Here is an 18,143-nt window from a genome sequence, read left to right on the forward strand (position 1 = left end):
TATCTTTTAAATTCATTTGGTATATTACCTCTCTTAATTTCACTGTGTCTCTGTTTAGTTTCTATTTCAATGACCTCTCCAATGTTGAGAGTGGGGTATTGAAATCTCCCACGATTATTTTGTGGGGTTCAATGTGTGTTTTGAGTTTTAGTAAAGTTTCTTTTCCTCTTTTGGGTGAATTTGGGTGCTCTTGCATTTGGGGCATAAATGTTCAAAATAGAGACTTTCTCTTGATAGATTTTCCCCTTGATGAATATGAAATGTTCTTCTTCATCATGCTTGAGAACTTTTGTTTGCATGTCTACTTTATTGCATATTAGGATGTCAAGTCCTGCTCGTTTCCTGGGACCATTTGCCTGGAAGACATTTTTCCATTCTTTTACTCTGAGATAGTTCCTGTCTTTGTTGTTGAGGTGTGTTTCTTGTATTCAGCAAAATGCTGGATCTTGTTTGCAAATCCAGTCTGTTAGCTTATGTCTTTTTATAGGTGAATTGAGTCCATTAATATTGAGAGATATTAAAGAGAAATGACTTTTGGTTCCTGATATATTTGTTTTTCTAGTTAGTTTTGTGTGCTTGTGACTCTCTCCCTTTGACTGTGTTGTGAGATGCTTAATATCTTGTCCTATCTTTGGTGCAGGTGTCTTCCTTGTGTTAGAGTTTTCATTCCAGGTTTCTCTGTAGTGTTATGTTAGAAGACATATACTGCTTGAATTTAGTTTTGTCCTGGAATATTTTGTTTTCTCCATCTATGTTGATTGAGAGTTTTTCTGGGTAAAATAGCCTAGCCTGGCATTTGTGTTCTCTTAGAGTCTGTATGACCTCTGACTAGGCTTTTCTGGCCTTCATAGACTCTGTTGAGAAGTCTGATGTAATTCTTATATGTTTACCTTTGTATGTTACTTGGCCTTTTTTGCTTGTAGCTTTTAATATTCTTTCTTTACTCTGTGCATTTATTGTTTTGATAATTATGTGACAAGAAGATTATCTTTTCTGGTCCCATTTATTTTGTGTTCTATATGCTTCTTGTACTGCCGCGCCTGCAGCAGAAATGGTTGAACTCCCGAGAGTGTCCTACACTTAGGAGAGAAGCAGCCAAGGGGTTGTTTCCCACCAAGGACGACCCGTCTGCGTGCACGCGGATGAGCCCATCAGACAAAGACATACTCATTCTCTGCTGCAAACTTGGCATAGCTCTGCTTTGCCTGGGGCTATTGGGGGAAGTTGCGGTTCGTGCTCGCAGGGCTCTCACCCTTGATTCTTTTAATAACTCTTCTGTGCAAGATTACAATCTAAACAATTCGGAGAACTCGACCTTCCTCCTGGGGCAAGGACCACAGCCAACTTCCTCTTACAAGCCACACCGACTTTGTCCTTCAGAAATAGAAATAAGAATGCTTGCTAAAAATTATATTTTTACCAATAAGACCAATCCAATAGGTCGATTATTAATCATGATGTTAAGAAATGAATCTTTGTCTTTTAGCACTATATTTACTCAAATTCAAAGGTTAGAAATGGGAATAGAAAATAGAAAGAGACGCTCAACCTCAGTTGAAGAACAGGTGCAAGGACTAAGGGCCTCAGGCCTAGAAGTAAAAAGGGGAAAGAGGAGTACGCTTGTCAAAATAGGAGACAGGTGGTGGCAACCAGGGACTTATAGGGGACCTTACATCTACAGACCAACAGACGCCCCGCTACCATATACAGGAAGATACGATTTAAATTTTGATAGGTGGGTCACAGTCAACGGCTATAAAGTGTTGTACAGATCCCTCCCCTTTCGTGAAAGACTCGCCAGAGCTAGACCTCCTTGGTGTGTGTTAACTCAGGAAGAAAAAGACGACATAAAACAACAGGTACATGATTATATTTATCTAGGAACTGGAATGAACGTTTGGGGAAAGATTTTTCATTATACCAAGGAGGGGGCAGTGGCTAGACAATTAGAACACATTTCTGCAGATACTTTTGGCATGAGCTATAATGGATAACCTTTATGAGCCCAACCTTGCGGTTCCCAAGGTTTAAGTAAGTTCAGGGTCACAAACTGTTCTTAAAACAAGGATGTGAGACAAGTGGTTTCCTGACTTGGTTTGGTATCAAATGTTTTGATCTAAGCTCTGAGTGTTCTATTCTCCTATGTTCTTTTGGAACTTATCCAAGTCTTATGTAAATGCTTATGTAAACCATGATATAAAAGAGTGCTGATTTTTTGAGTAAACTTGCAACAGTCCTAACATTCACCTCTCGTGTGTTTGTGTCTGTTCGCCATCCCGTCTCCGCTCGTCACTTATCCTTCACTTTCCAGAGGGTCCCCCCGCAGACCCCGGTGACCCTCAGGTCAGCCGACTGCGGCAGCTGGCGCCCGAACAGGGACCCTCGGATAAGTGACCCTTGTCTCTATTTCTACTATTTGGTGTTCGTCTTGTATTGTCTCTTTCTTGTCTGGCTATCATCACAAGAGCGGAACGGACTCACCATAGGGAGCTGCAGTCCCGCCTACGGAGAAGAGGTAGGTTATGGTGAGCCATTGGATATGGGGGTCTCGGGCTCAAAAGGGCAGAAACTCTTTGTTTCTGTTTTACAAAGGCTCCTCTCAGAGAGGGGTCTCCATGTGAAAGAGAGTAGTGCAATAGAATTTTATCAGTTTCTAATAAAGGTTTCTCCTTGGTTTCCCGAAGAAGGAGGATTAAATTCACAAGATTGGAAGAGGGTAGGAAGAGAAATGAAGAGGTACGCAGCGGAACATGGGACAGATAGCATACCAAAACAGGCTTACCCCATTTGGCTTCAGTTGAGAGAGATACTGACAGAGCAATCAGACTTGGTTTTGCTATCCGCAGAAGCCAAATCTGTTACCGAAGAAGAATTAGAGGAAGGTTTAACCGGACTACTATCGACAAGTTCACAAGAAAAAACTTATGGGACCAGGGGAACAGCATATGCAGAAATAGATACAGAGGTAAACAAGCTGTCTGAACATATTTATGATGAACCATATGAAGAAAAGGAGAAGGCAGATAAACATGAGGAAAAGGACCATGTTAGAAAAGTAAAGAAGGTAGTACAAAGAAAAGAAATTAGTGAGGGTAAGAGAAAAGAGAAGGATCAAAAGGCCTTTTTAGCCACAGATTGGAACGATGATGACCTGTCCCCTGAGGATTGGGATGATTTAGAGGAACAAGCGGCACATTATCATGATGATGATGAGCTAATCCTTCCAGTAAAAAGGAAGGTGGTTAAGAAAAAACCTCAGGCACTCAGAAGAAAACCCCTGCCTCCGGTGGGTTTTGCAGGGGCGATGGCAGAGGCCAGGGAAAAGGGAGATTTGACTTTTACGTTTCCTGTAGTTTTTATGGGAGAAAGTGATGATGATGATACGCCTGTTTGGGAACCGTTGCCATTAAAAACCTTAAAGGAATTGCAATTGGCAGTTAAGACCATGGGACCATCTGCTCCATACACCTTACAGGTGGTAGACATGGTAGCTAGTCAATGGCTTACCCCGAGTGATTGGCACCAAACAGCCAGAGCTACCTTATCCCCTGGGGATTATGTTTTATGGAGGACTGAATATGAAGAGAAAAGTAAAGAAACAGTACAAAAAGCCGCAGGCAAGCGAAAGGGCAAGGTCTCCCTTGACATGTTACTGGGAACTGGTCAGTTTCTGTCCCCTTCTTCTCAGATCAAATTATCTAAGGATGTCTTAAAAGATGTCACCACAAATGCTGTGTTAGCATGGAGAGCAATTCCGCCTCCTGGAGTCAAGAAGACTGTATTAGCAGGGTTAAAACAGGGAAATGAAGAATCTTATGAAACCTTCATTTCAAGACTTGAGGAAGCTGTTTATAGAATGATGCCAAGAGGAGAGGGATCAGATATATTGATCAAACAATTGGCGTGGGAAAATGCAAATTCATTGTGTCAGGATCTCATCCGTCCAATACGCAAAACAGGAACTATACAGGATTATATTCGTGCTTGCCTTGACGCTTCTCCCGCAGTTGTTCAGGGTATGGCATATGCAGCAGCCATGAGAGGACAAAAGTATTCTACTTTTGTAAAGCAAACATATGGTGGGGGAAAAGGAGGTCAAGGAGCAGAAGGGCCAGTTTGTTTTTCCTGTGGTAAGACAGGACATATCAAAAAAGACTGTAAGGAGGAGAAGGGCTCCAAAAGAGCCCCTCCTGGGCTTTGTCCCAGATGTAAGAAAGGCTACCACTGGAAGAGTGAATGTAAATCTAAATTTGACAAAGATGGGAATCCACTTCCTCCCTTGGAAACTAATGCTGAAAATTCAAAAAACTTGTAAAGGGGCAGTCCCCTAGCCCCACTCAAAAGGGGGATAAAATTAAGGACTCAGGATTAAATCCTGAAGCCCCACCTTTCACAATACATGATTTGCCTCGAGCCACCCCTGGAAGTGCAGGTTTAGACCTGTCGTCCCAGAAGGATTTGATCCTCTCTCTAGAAGATGGAATATCGCTAGTACCCACCTTAGTGAAAGGTACCCTCCCTGAAGGGACCACTGGATTGATAATAGGTAGGAGTTCCAATTATAAAAAGGGACTTGAGGTTTTACCAGGGGTCATTGACTCCGATTTCCAAGGAGAAATCAAGGTTATGGTTAAGGCCGCAAAAAATGCGGTCATCATTCACAAAGGAGAAAGAATAGCACAACTACTGTTGCTGCCATATTTAAAATTGCCCAATCCTATAATCAAGGAAGAACGAGGCTCAGAAGGCTTCGGATCAACAAGTCATGTACATTGGGTGCAGGAAATAAGTGATTCTAGACCCATGCTTCATATTTACTTGAATGGAAGAAGATTCCTCGGTCTCTTAGATACCGGGGCAGATAAAACTTGCATAGCAGGTAAGGACTGGCCAGCTAATTGGCCTATTCACCAAACTGAAAATTCTCTCCAAGGTTTAGGCATGGCCTGTGGGGTGGCACGTAGTAGTCAGCCACTCCGCTGGCAACATGAGGATAAATCAGGGATTATACATCCCTTTGTGATCCCTACACTGCCCTTTACCTTGTGGGGAAGAGACATTATGAAAGAGATAAAGGTCAGGTTAATGACTGACTCACCAGATGATTCACAGGATTTATGATAGGGGCCATTGAGAGCAATCTCTTTGCAGACCAAATATCTTGGAAATCAGACCAGCCTGTATGGCTTAATCAATGGCCCCTTAGACAAGAAAAGTTACAGGCTTTACAACAGTTAGTGACAGAACAATTACAACTGGGCCACTTAGAAGAGAGCAATAGCCCTTGGAATACGCCTGTTTTTGTCATTAAAAAGAAGTCAGGAAAATGGAGGCTGTTGCAAGACCTACGTGCAGTTAATGCCACAATGCACGATATGGGAGCATTACAACCAGGCTTGCCGTCCCCTGTAGCAGTCCCTAAAGGATGGGAAATAATCATAATAGATCTACAAGATTGCTTCTTTAATATAAAACTGCATCCTGAAGATTGTAAAAGATTTGCTTTTAGTGTGCCCTCCCCTAATTTTAAGAGACCCTATCAAAGATTCCAGTGGAAAGTTTTGCCCCAGGGTATGAAAAATAGCCCTACTTTATGTCAAAAATTTGTAGATAAAGCTATATTGACTGTAAGGGATAAATATCAAGACTCATATATTGTGCATTACATGGATGACATTCTTTTGGCACACCCATCAAGATCCATTGTTGATGAAATACTTACTTCCATGATACAGGCCCTTAACAAACATGGCCTTGTAGTATCCACAGAGAAGATTCAAAAATATGATAATCTCAAATATTTGGGAACTCATATACAGGGTGATGTGGTGTCTTATCAAAAATTACAGATTAGGACAGATAAATTAAGAACCTTAAATGATTTCCAAAAGCTGCTAGGAAATATTAATTGGATACGTCCTTTCTTAAAATTAACTACGGGAGAGTTAAAACCTCTCTTTGAAATCCTTAACGGAGACTCTAATCCTATCTCAATAAGAAAACTTACTCCTGAGGCATGCAAAGCTCTTCAATTGGTAAATGAAAGACTATCTACCGCTCGGGTAAAGAGGCTAGATTTATCACGGCCTTGGTCTCTATGTATATTAAAGACTGAATATACCCCCACAGCATGCCTCTGGCAAAATGGAGTCCTAGAATGGATACATTTGCCTCATATTTCACCAAAAGTAATTACTCCTTATGATATCTTTTGTACACAACTTATTATTAAGGGCCGACACCGCTCTAAGGAATTATTTAGTAAAGACCCTGATTATATTGTTGTGCCCTACACCAAAGTTCAATTCGATCTTCTATTACAAGAAAAGGAAGATTGGCCTATTTCTTTATTAGGGTTCTTGGGAGAGGTTCATTTCCATCTTCCAAAAGACCCTTTGCTTACATTTACCCTACAAACTGCCATTATTTTTCCTCACATGACCTCTACCACACCACTAGAGAAAGGAATTGTGATTTTTACGGACGGGTCAGCAAATGGCCGTTCGGTAACATATATACAAGGAAGGGAGCCTATAATTAAAGAAAATACACAAAACACAGCCCAACAGGCTGAAATTGTGGCAGTCATTACAGCCTTTGAGGAAGTGAGTCAATCCTTTAATTTGTATACTGATTCTAAATATGTGACTGGGTTGTTTCCCGAAATCGAAACTGCAACTTTGTCACCCAGAACAAAAATTTACACAGAACTGAGACATTTACAAAGGTTAATCCACAAGAGACAAGAAAAATTTTACATTGGTCATATCAGAGGACACACTGGACTTCCCGGTCCTTTGGCACAGGGAAATGCCTATGCGGATTCCTTAACAAGAATTCTGACCGCTTTAGAGTCAGCTCAAGAAAGCCACGCACTACATCATCAAAATGCCGCGGCGCTTAGGTTTCAGTTTCACATCACTCGTGAACAAGCACGAGAAATAGTAAAACTATGTCCAAATTGCCCCGACTGGGGGCATGCGCCACAACTAGGAGTAAACCCCAGGGGCCTTAAGCCCCGAGTTCTATGGCAAATGGATGTTACTCATGTCTCAGAATTTGGAAAATTAAAGTACGTACATGTGACAGTAGACACCTATTCTCATTTTACTTTCGCTACCGCCCGAACGGGCGAAGCAACCAAAGATGTGTTACAACACTTGGCTCAAAGCTTTGCATACATGGGCATTCCTCAAAAAATAAAAACAGATAATGCCCCTGCATATGTGTCCCGTTCTATACAGGAATTTCTGGCCAGATGGAAAATATCTCACGTCACGGGGATCCCTTACAATCCCCAAGGACAGGCCATTGTTGAACGAACACACCAAAATATAAAGGCACAGCTTAATAAACTTCAAAAGGCTGGAAAATACTATACACCCCACCATCTATTGGCACATGCTCTTTTTGTGCTGAATCATGTAAATATGGACAATCAAGGCCATACGGCGGCCGAAAGACATTGGGGTCCAATTTCAGCCGATCCAAAACCTATGGTTATGTGGAAAGATCTTCTCACAGGGTCCTGGAAAGGACCCGATGTCCTAATAACAGCCGGACGAGGCTATGCTTGTGTTTTTCCACAGGATGCCGAATCACCAATTTGGGTCCCTGACCGATTCATCCGACCTTTCACTGAACGGAAGGGATCGACGCCCACGCCTAGCGCTGCGGAGAAAACGCCGCCGCGAGATGAGAAAGATCACCAAGAAAGTCCGGAAAATGACCCTAGACCCCATCAAAGAAAAGACGGCTTGGCAACAACTGCAGGCGTTGATCTCCGAAGCGGAGGAGGTTCTTAAAACCTCACAAACTCCCCAAACCTCTCTGACCTTATTTCTTGCTTTGTTGTCTGTCCTCGGCCCCCTGCCTGTGACCGGGGAAAGTTATTGGGCTTACCTACCTAAACCACCTATTCTCCATCCCGTGGGATGGGGAAGTACAGACCCCATTAGAGTTCTGACAAATCAAACCATGTATTTGGGTGGTTCGCCTGACTTTCACGGGTTTAGAAACATGTCTGGTAATGTACATTTTGAGGGGAAGTCTGATACGCTCCCCATTTGCTTTTCCTTCTCCTTTTCTACCCCCACGGGCTGCTTTCAAGTAGATAAGCAAGTATTTCTTTCTGATACACCCACGGTTGATAATAATAAACCTGGGGGAAAGGGTGATAAAAGGCGTATGTGGGAACTTTGGTTGACTACCTTGGGGAACTCGGGGGCCAATACAAAACTGGTCCCTATAAAAAAGAAGTTGCCCCCCAAATATCCTCACTGCCAGATCGCCTTTAAGAAGGACGCCTTCTGGGAGGGAGACGAGTCTGCTCCTCCACGGTGGTTGCCTTGCGCCTTCCCTGACCAGGGGGTGAGTTTTTCTCCAAAAGGGGCCCTTGGGTTACTTTGGGATTTCTCCCTTCCCTCGCCTAGTGTAGATCAGTCAGATCAGATTAAAAACAAAAAGGATCTATTTGGAAATTATACTCCCCCTGTCAATAAAGAGGTTCATCGATGGTATGAAGCAGGATGGGTAGAACCTACTTGGTTCTGGGAAAATTCTCCTAAAGATCCCAATGATAGAGATTTTACTGCTCTAGTTCCCCATACAGAATTGTTTCGCTTAGTTGCAGCCTCAAGACATCTTATTCTCAAAAAGCCAGGATTTCAAGAACATGAGATGATTCCTACATCTGCCTGTGTTACTTACCCTTATGCCATATTATTAGGATTACCTCAGCTAATAGATATAGAGAAAAGAGGATCTACTTTTCATATTTCCTGTTCTTCTTGTAGATTGACTAATTGTTTAGATTCTTCTGCCTACGACTATGCAGCGATCATAGTCAAGAGGCCGCCATATGTGCTGCTACCTGTAGATATTGGTGATGAACCATGGTTTGATGATTCTGCCATTCAAACCTTTAGGTATGCCACAGATTTAATTCGAGCTAAGCGATTCGTCGCTGCCATTATTCTGGGCATATCTGCTTTAATTGCTATTATCACTTCCTTTGCTGTAGCTACTACTGCCTTAGTTAAGGAGATGCAAACTGCTACGTTTGTTAATAATCTTCATAGAAATGTTACATTAGCCTTATCTGAACAAAGAATAATAGACTTAAAATTGAAAGCTAGACTTAATGCTTTAGAAGAAGTAGTTTTAGAGTTGGGACAAGATGTGGCAAACTTAAAGACCAGAATGTCCACTAGGTGTCATGCAAATTATGATTTTATCTGTGTCACACCTTTGCCATATAATGCTTCTGAGAGCTGGGAAAGAACCAGAGCTCATTTATTGGGCATTTGGAATGACAATGAGATTTCATATAACATACAGGAGTTAACCAATCTGATTAGTGATATGAGCAAACAACATATTGACGCAGTGGACCTCAGTGGCTTGGCTCAGTCCTTTGCCAATGGAGTAAAGGCTTTAAATCCATTGGATTAGACACAATATTTCATTTTTATAGGAGTTGGAGCCCTGCTTTTGGTCATAGTACTTATGATTTTCCCCGTTATTTTCCAGTGCTTTGCGAAGAGCCTTGACCAAGTGCAGTCAGATCTTAACGTGCTTCTTTTAAAAAAGAAAAAAGGGGGAAATGCCGCGCCTGCAGCAGAAATGGTTGAACTCCCGAGAGTGTCCTACACTTAGGAGAGAAGCAGCCAAGGGGTTGTTTCCCACCAAGGACGACCCGTCTGCGTGCACGCGGATGAGCCCATCAGACAAAGACATACTCATTCTCTGCTGCAAACTTGGCATAGCTCTGCTTTGCCTGGGGCTATTGGGGGAAGTTGCGGTTCGTGCTCGCAGGGCTCTCACCCTTGATTCTTTTAATAACTCTTCTGTGCAAGATTACAATCTAAACAATTCGGAGAACTCGACCTTCCTCCTGGGGCAAGGACCACAGCCAACTTCCTCTTACAAGCCACACCGACTTTGTCCTTCAGAAATAGAAATAAGAATGCTTGCTAAAAATTATATTTTTACCAATAAGACCAATCCAATAGGTCGATTATTAATCATGATGTTAAGAAATGAATCTTTGTCTTTTAGCACTATATTTACTCAAATTCAAAGGTTAGAAATGGGAATAGAAAATAGAAAGAGACGCTCAACCTCAGTTGAAGAACAGGTGCAAGGACTAAGGGCCTCAGGCCTAGAAGTAAAAAGGGGAAAGAGGAGTACGCTTGTCAAAATAGGAGACAGGTGGTGGCAACCAGGGACTTATAGGGGACCTTACATCTACAGACCAACAGACGCCCCGCTACCATATACAGGAAGATACGATTTAAATTTTGATAGGTGGGTCACAGTCAACGGCTATAAAGTGTTGTACAGATCCCTCCCCTTTCGTGAAAGACTCGCCAGAGCTAGACCTCCTTGGTGTGTGTTAACTCAGGAAGAAAAAGACGACATAAAACAACAGGTACATGATTATATTTATCTAGGAACTGGAATGAACGTTTGGGGAAAGATTTTTCATTATACCAAGGAGGGGGCAGTGGCTAGACAATTAGAACACATTTCTGCAGATACTTTTGGCATGAGCTATAATGGATAACCTTTATGAGCCCAACCTTGCGGTTCCCAAGGTTTAAGTAAGTTCAGGGTCACAAACTGTTCTTAAAACAAGGATGTGAGACAAGTGGTTTCCTGACTTGGTTTGGTATCAAATGTTTTGATCTAAGCTCTGAGTGTTCTATTCTCCTATGTTCTTTTGGAACTTATCCAAGTCTTATGTAAATGCTTATGTAAACCATGATATAAAAGAGTGCTGATTTTTTGAGTAAACTTGCAACAGTCCTAACATTCACCTCTCGTGTGTTTGTGTCTGTTCGCCATCCCGTCTCCGCTCGTCACTTATCCTTCACTTTCCAGAGGGTCCCCCCGCAGACCCCGGTGACCCTCAGGTCAGCCGACTGCGGCATTGTACCTTAATGTCCATCTCTTTCTTTATGTTGGGGAAGTTTTCTCCTATGATTTTGTTGAAGATATTTTCAGCTCCTTTGAATCCTTTGAATAGGAATCTTCATTCTCCTCTATTCCAATTATTCTTAGATTCGGTCTTTTGATCTTGTCATAATTTCCTGTATGCTTTGGGTTAGGACTTTTTTATGTTTTGAATTTTCTTTGACAGTTGTATCTATCTTTTGTACCATATTTTCTACATCTAAAATTATCTCTTCTATCTCTTGTATTTTGCTGGTAATACTTACATCTGTAATTCCTGACCTCTCTACCAGGTTTTCCATTTCCAGCTTTGCCTCCATTTGTGTTTTCTTTATTGTTTCCACTTTCACTTTTGGGTGTTGGATTACTTTATTAAATTCCTTCACCTATTTACCTGTCTTTTCCTGTATTTCTATCAGTGAGTTATATATGTTCTCCTTAAAGGACACTATTATATTCATGAGATAGGATATTAGGACAGAGTCTTGATTTTCAAGTGTGTTGGTATATTCAGGGCTTGCTGTGGTGGGAGTACAGGGTTCTGTTGATGCCCACATATTCTGGCTTCTGTTGCTTTTGGTCTTGCACTTGCTTGCCTTATGCCATCTGGATATCCCTGGTGTTGTTGATCTGGGTGACTATATGGAGTCTACCTCTTTTGTCCCTAGGTTGTTTCAGGTCTCCTGGTAGGCTAGCAGCCCTGGCTATATTTGACTACCTTCAAAATGGGGGTTTTCACAGGGGGGTTTCCTGTCTGTCACAGGGTCAGAAGCTTTGTACAACTATAGAGTTATTGCCACTTGATGCTTATATTGGATAAATGGAGAATGCAATCATTTTGGGGTCAAGAAGATCTCTTTCAAGATCTCATTTTTATGTCTGTAAGGCTAGATAGTATATAACATCTTTGAAATCCCTGTAGATAGTTTCTGAATGCAATGGGTATATTTCTGATAATGAAATAAAGAATATAGCAGATTTTCTAGGAAGAAAGAGATGCCAAGATCATTGAATTTGATGGAAAGTGTAGGCAGAATATGAAGGCAACTCAAGACATAAAACATAGCTAGAGAGGACAAAAATCATAGTTTTATGACTGTACAAGTTTGTGTGATTTTATGTTAACCCCATCATTTTCTGAACAGTAGAGATGGTGACACATGATTTGATCTTTACACTCTTGGTTATTGTCTTGCTTTCAGACACTTTTTGCTTGGGATTTATTTATATGTCCTTTTAGAAATGGGAATCTTTTCCATGTTCCATTGTCAGTTGGAAACTAATTTTCTGCCATTTTTTTCTTTCTTTCCTTTTTGAGACATGATCTCTATATGTAGCACACACAAGATTCACACAGAATATCCTCCTCAATAAGTGTCATGCGACATACATTATCAACATTTAATTCAACAATCAGCTTCTCTTTGTGCAGATTTCACACGATCTTATTGATAAAATTATTTCTTATGTTTTACAGGGGTAGTTTGACTTCACATTTACAAATTCAGGAGATTTAGGGACTAACAGAGTCATAAATTGACTCAAATTACTTTTTCATTTTATGATGAGGATGAACAATTGGGAGCTAGAGAAGTAGTGTTATAGTTGAACTTGTAGTGTTTTCCCAAGTGTCTGTGTTCAAAACTCAATCCTTAGTACATTTATATACCATTAGGGAACATTAGGAAGTGGAAGAAAATCAGAGACTGCAATTAATTAGGAACAAAAATAACTGCAGAGTGTCTCTGGAGAAAAGTTTTTTGTTGTGGTTTTGTTTTACTTATTTTTTGTTTTTTGTTTATTCTGTTTTGATTGTTTTTGTCCTTACCACATGACCTATAGTACTACAGGTCACTCTATAATTCTTTTATGCTTTGAACAAAGCTTCTCTACTTCATGAATCCTCCAGCAATGTACTCTATTTCAATCCAGACCCAGAAACATTGGAGTCATGATGTGTAGGCCTCTGTGATTCTGTAAAACAAGACAAACATATCTTCTTCTAAATTTAATTTTTCCAGTTTTTCTCCTCATAGTTATTCACACCTTAAACAAGATTTTATAGACAAGAGCAATTGTGTAACTCTCTCATCTTAAATAAAGCTCTTTTCACAATGGCATCAACTAATATGAATTTTAGAAATGCACAGAGAAGTCAAAGTATGTTTTCCATTACATTTCTGTGACTAAATTCCAATATCTTCAAAACTGATGAAAAAATATTTTCCTTAAATTTTGAAAGTCAGTTCTCTTCTAAACTAAACTCATAGATGAGGAATTCTGTGGGCATCCTCTATACTCCAGAAATTAGAGTCTAATGCTAACATTTTTTTCTTCCAGGAAACTACCCCATTATCCTGAAAAATTGGCACTATCACCCAAAATTATCTTTTCCACTGTAACAACCAGTCTGTATAGCTCAACTCCCTCTCTCCCTACTAGAAAAACACATGTGATTATATTGATCTCACCCATATATTTCAGAAGTTCCATAGCATCTCATATTCATAACTTAAATATATCCGATGTATCCTTTTCGCTTGACAATTTCAGTTAAAAAGTTCTAGAGCCTAGTTTTAGATAGTTATGAGAAAGTTCAGTGACATTCATTATTCCTGAACTGTTAGCTACTATTCTCTCTTTAAAATGCTATCTTTATTAAATCTCAAAAAACTCTGAGGAACTATTATTTAATGAACAGAGTAGGAATACACACAAATCTCAAGGTGTATTTACTCAATAAGTATTAGTTAGAGTTTTCTTTTTCTTTTTTTAAAATATTTTTATTAGGTATTTTCCTCATTTACATTTCCAATGCTATCCCAAAAGTCCCCCATACCCTCCCCCTCACGCCCCTACCCACCCACTCCCACATTTTGGCCCTGGCATTCCCCTGTACTGGGGCATATAAAGTTTGCAAGTCCAATGGGCCTCTCTTTGCAGTGATGGCCGACTAGACCATCTTTTGATATAAATGCAGCTAGAGTCGAGCTCCGGGGTACTGGTAAGTTCATAATGTTGTTCCACCTATAGGGTTGCAGATCCCTTTAGCTCCTTGGGTACTTTCTCTTTACTAAGAAGTTTTTGAATGCTTTTAGAAGGATTTTAGAATGCTTGCTAGTGTACAATCAACACATACTTTCAGAGGAAGCTATAATCCAAAGCTAAAACTATTTATTACTTCATGCAATCTAACCCCCTGATTTTATAGATTTTTATAAAAGTTGAAAATTTCTGGAATTCCCTTCATATTTGCACTTATCATAAAAGGAGTTGCAGTATGAATTTAGTATGTCTTCCCTTATGAAGTGTTTGGAGTAGGCATTTCATATGTAGATATATTCTATCTTAACTAGTCAAACCTTTATGCTGAGAAACTGTGGGAAATAGTATTAAATGGCAGAAAAAAAGTAAAGCAAAATATGTAGGCACCCAAACTGAGCAAAAGTTGTACCCATTTAGTTTGTAAGTAAGAAAGTACCTCCATTTTCACATGGAATCAGAACTTCAAGTGACACAAGTTCTTGAGATCAATGTGTTATATGTGCAACTCCTTTGTATTTCCTCTCTTTGAACTGTAGTTAGCAAAAGCAGTAGAACCTTATGTTTTTAATTCGGTGAAAATGTTTATGATAAATTCTCCTTTTAATTTCAACAAATGCCTACTCCAAACACTTCACTAGGGAGGAAATGCTATTATTTTAGACAACCAAAGTAATTCTATTCGAGTGAGTTAAAGATATAATAGTTTTTTCTTTGTTGTATATTCCCTGACAGCAGGGGATTCTTCTATATTACCTTAGTATATCTTTGAAATATATTATTCAAAATAGAGACTACCTACAATAGAAATGACATCTATAATTATAAATCTTTGAAAAGAAATTCATTTTCTGGAGATATTCAAGTGGTTTGACCTCAGTCATCTGGGGACACTGGCCTTGAGTTAAGTGCTGACATGAGCAAGTCTTGCACCTGTGTCCAGCAATAACTGGTTCCCAATGATTTGCATGCTCTCACTTCACTGCCTTGGGGACTTCTTCATATACCCGTCACACATGTACGGTACCATTGTCATTGCAGCCAGGACTCAGCATGGACATGAGGACCCCTGCTCAGTTTCTTGGAATCTTGTTGCTCTGGTTTCCAGGTAAAATGAACTAAAATGGGAATGTCACTGTGATTAGTGTTGATTGGCATTTGGGAGATTTTATCTTTTATGATGCTTACCTATGTAGATACTCATTATGTCTCCATTCCTAGGTATCAAATGTGACATCAAGATGACCCAGTCTCCATCTTCCATGTATGCATCTCTAGGAGAGAGAGTCACTATCACTTGCAAGGCGAGTCAGGACATTAATAGCTATTTAAGCTGGTTCCAGCAGAAACCAGGGAAATCTCCTAAGACCCTGATCTATCGTGCAAACAGATTGGTAGATGGGGTCCCATCAAGGTTCAGTGGCAGTGGATCTGGGCAAGATTATTCTCTCACCATCAGCAGCCTGGAGTATGAAGATATGGGAATTTATTATTGTCTACAGTATGATGAGTTTCCTCCCACAGTGAGACAAGTCATAACATAAACCCCCATGGAAGCAGAAGTGAGAGGCTAGGCTGCCTCAGCTGTTCCTCCTAATGTGTCACCCACTGGTATTGTTTCCTAGATGTCACAGAACTTTTAAGAAAGCTCGTACAGAGTCATTTGTTTTGGTAGAAAAAGCTAAATTTTACTTTTTATATCCTATATTTCCTTTTCTTTATCTCCACCACAGGTCTCTCTAAGAGTCTGGGGTCATGTCAGATGTTGTCTTAGATGTGCAATTTTCTTCTGTCTCAGACTGGTAGTATTATCAGACCAGCTCCCTGTCTGTGTCTCATGGTACTTGTCTGGTGGTCATCTCAGGATTGTTCCCCACCTTATCCACCTGAATAGCCCATTGAAAGTATTGTCTGTCTCAGGCTCACTCATGCCCATGGCCCTGGTTATAGGCAGGGTTCTTTTAGTCTCTGGCTCCCAATTCTAGAAGACTGCCTGCCCTTGCCTCATGCCATTCAGTTTGTCTTAGACTTACTTATTTCAGGAATGTTATGCTACTAATCATTCAGATGATCATAGGTCAGGACAGTGAGTTGAGCTAGACACAGTCTCTCTCTTCTCTTCCTCCTACTAACACTACTAACACTACATAACACAAAAGGCACACCTGCAGTGTCTCTGGGAGGCAGGAGTGCACCGCAATCATGATCACTCTAATTTCATACAACAGAGAAGAATAAAGTCAGAACACATAATGCCACATTTCTAGGGTTCCAATTTTCCTAGTTATGCTGTCCTTTGACTATCTACATAAATTCCAGCCTGAGTTTACCAATGTTTGAAACTCTTTCAGGAATATTACCTGCATTGCATTGATTTTATTAGCAAACTGCAGATGATAGCCATTTAAATCTCATTTATGTGACTGGAGAGAAAGCCCAGTGGTAAAGAGCATTTGTTTATCCTGAAAGTGATGTGGGTTTGATTCTCAGCACCCAGTAGGTGAACGACAGCTTTCTCTTTTATTTATTTATTTATTTATTTATTTATTTATTTTTTTATTTAGTATATAGGAGTTCTGTGTTCACACAGACACACAGAAACACACATGTATACAAAGATAAACTCATACTCCAGAAGAGTGAGTCTGATACCATTACAAATGGTTGTGAGTCATAATATGGATGCTGGGAATTAAACTCAGACCCTCTGAACCAGCAGTCAGTGCTCTTAACCACCACATAGCTGTCTTAATTTCAGTTTTCATGGACCCAGGGCCATCTTCTGTCCTTCGATGATACATGTATATAATGTTGTTAGGGACATGCAAACAATACATACATTCATTTTTATAAAAATCAGTTCACAGTATCCACACAGATATATGTTCTATTCACTTGTCTGCCTTTTAAGATACAGGAACTATTCTTCTATCCTCAATGTATGTTAAGATTTTACTGTAGTTACTTTCAAATGTCTACATTTACCTTCCTTGATTTATGAATTTGTATATTAATATCATTAGCAAACATTTTATTTCATTCATTTCATTGCTCACTTCTTACTGCATTTCTTGTATATGTGCTATTGTTTTAGATACAAATGGAAAAATTAGACATTTTGGTCTTTTGTGTAATCTGAGGTATAAATTCTCAATATTTCTCCACTGAGTTTTATATTTGTCTGAGCTTTATAAACAGCACATGACAGTAAGATATTTTGGTGACTATGCTTCCTTCTTTGAAAATATATTTTAAAAACTTACTGACACCCAGAAATGAACCCACACAACTGTGGTCACTTGATCTTGGACAAGGGAGCTAAAACCATCCAGTGGAAAAAAGACAGTATTTTCAACAAATGGTGCTGGCACTACTGGTGGTTATCATGTAGAAGAATGTGAATTGATCCATTCCTATCTCCTTGTACTAATGTCAAATCTAAGTGGATTAAGGAACTCCACATAAAACCAGAGACACTGAAACTTATAGAGGAGAAAGTGGGGAAAACCCTTGAAGATATGGGCACAGGAGAAAAATTCCTGAATAGAACAGCAATGGCTGTAAGATTGAGAATTGACAAATGGGACCTCATGAAACTGCAAAGCTTCTGTAAGGCAAAAGACACTGTCAATAAGACAAAAGGGCTACCAACAGATTGGGAAAAGATCTTTACCTATCCTAAATCTAATAGGGACTAATATCCAATATATATAAAAAACTGAAGAAGGTGGACTCCAGAAAATCAAATAACCCCATTAAAAAATGGGGGCTCAGAGCTAAACAAAGAATTCTCACCTGAGGAAACTGAATGGCTGAAAAGCACCTGAAAAAAATGTTCAACATCCTTAATCATTAGGGAAATGCAAATCAAAACAATCCTGAGATTCCATCTCAACCAGTCACAATGGCTAAGATCAAAAACTCAGGTGACAGCAGATGCTGGCGAGTATGTGGAGAAAGAGGAACACTCCTCCATTGTTGGTGGGATTACAAGCTTGTACAACCACTATGGAAATCAGTCTGGCGGTTCCTCAAAAAACTGGACATAGTACTACCAGAGAATCCTGCAATACCTCTCCTGGGCATATATCCAGAAGATGTTCCAACCGGTAAGAAGAGCGCATGCTCCACTATGTTCATAGCAG

The 18,143-nt window shown here is 40.0% G+C and overlaps 1 pseudogene, 1 gene segment (V, D, J or C) and 1 further gene; 2 read left to right on the forward strand and 1 right to left on the reverse strand.

The window, feature by feature from the left end:
• Igk (immunoglobulin kappa chain complex) overlaps positions 1 to 18,143 on the forward strand; it is a 3,171,119-nt gene that overhangs the window by 685,717 nt on the left and 2,467,259 nt on the right.
• Positions 15,052 to 15,517, forward strand: Igkv14-111 (immunoglobulin kappa variable 14-111). The segment is given in 2 exon segments: positions 15,052 to 15,106; positions 15,220 to 15,517. Coding segments are annotated over 2 exon segments (353 nt in total).
• On the reverse strand, positions 16,042 to 16,186 carry Gm25436 (annotated as a pseudogene).

Source organism: Mus musculus, chromosome 6, assembly GCF_000001635.26.
Source record: "Mus musculus strain C57BL/6J chromosome 6, GRCm38.p6 C57BL/6J".
NCBI classification, from domain to species: domain Eukaryota; kingdom Metazoa; phylum Chordata; class Mammalia; order Rodentia; family Muridae; genus Mus; species Mus musculus.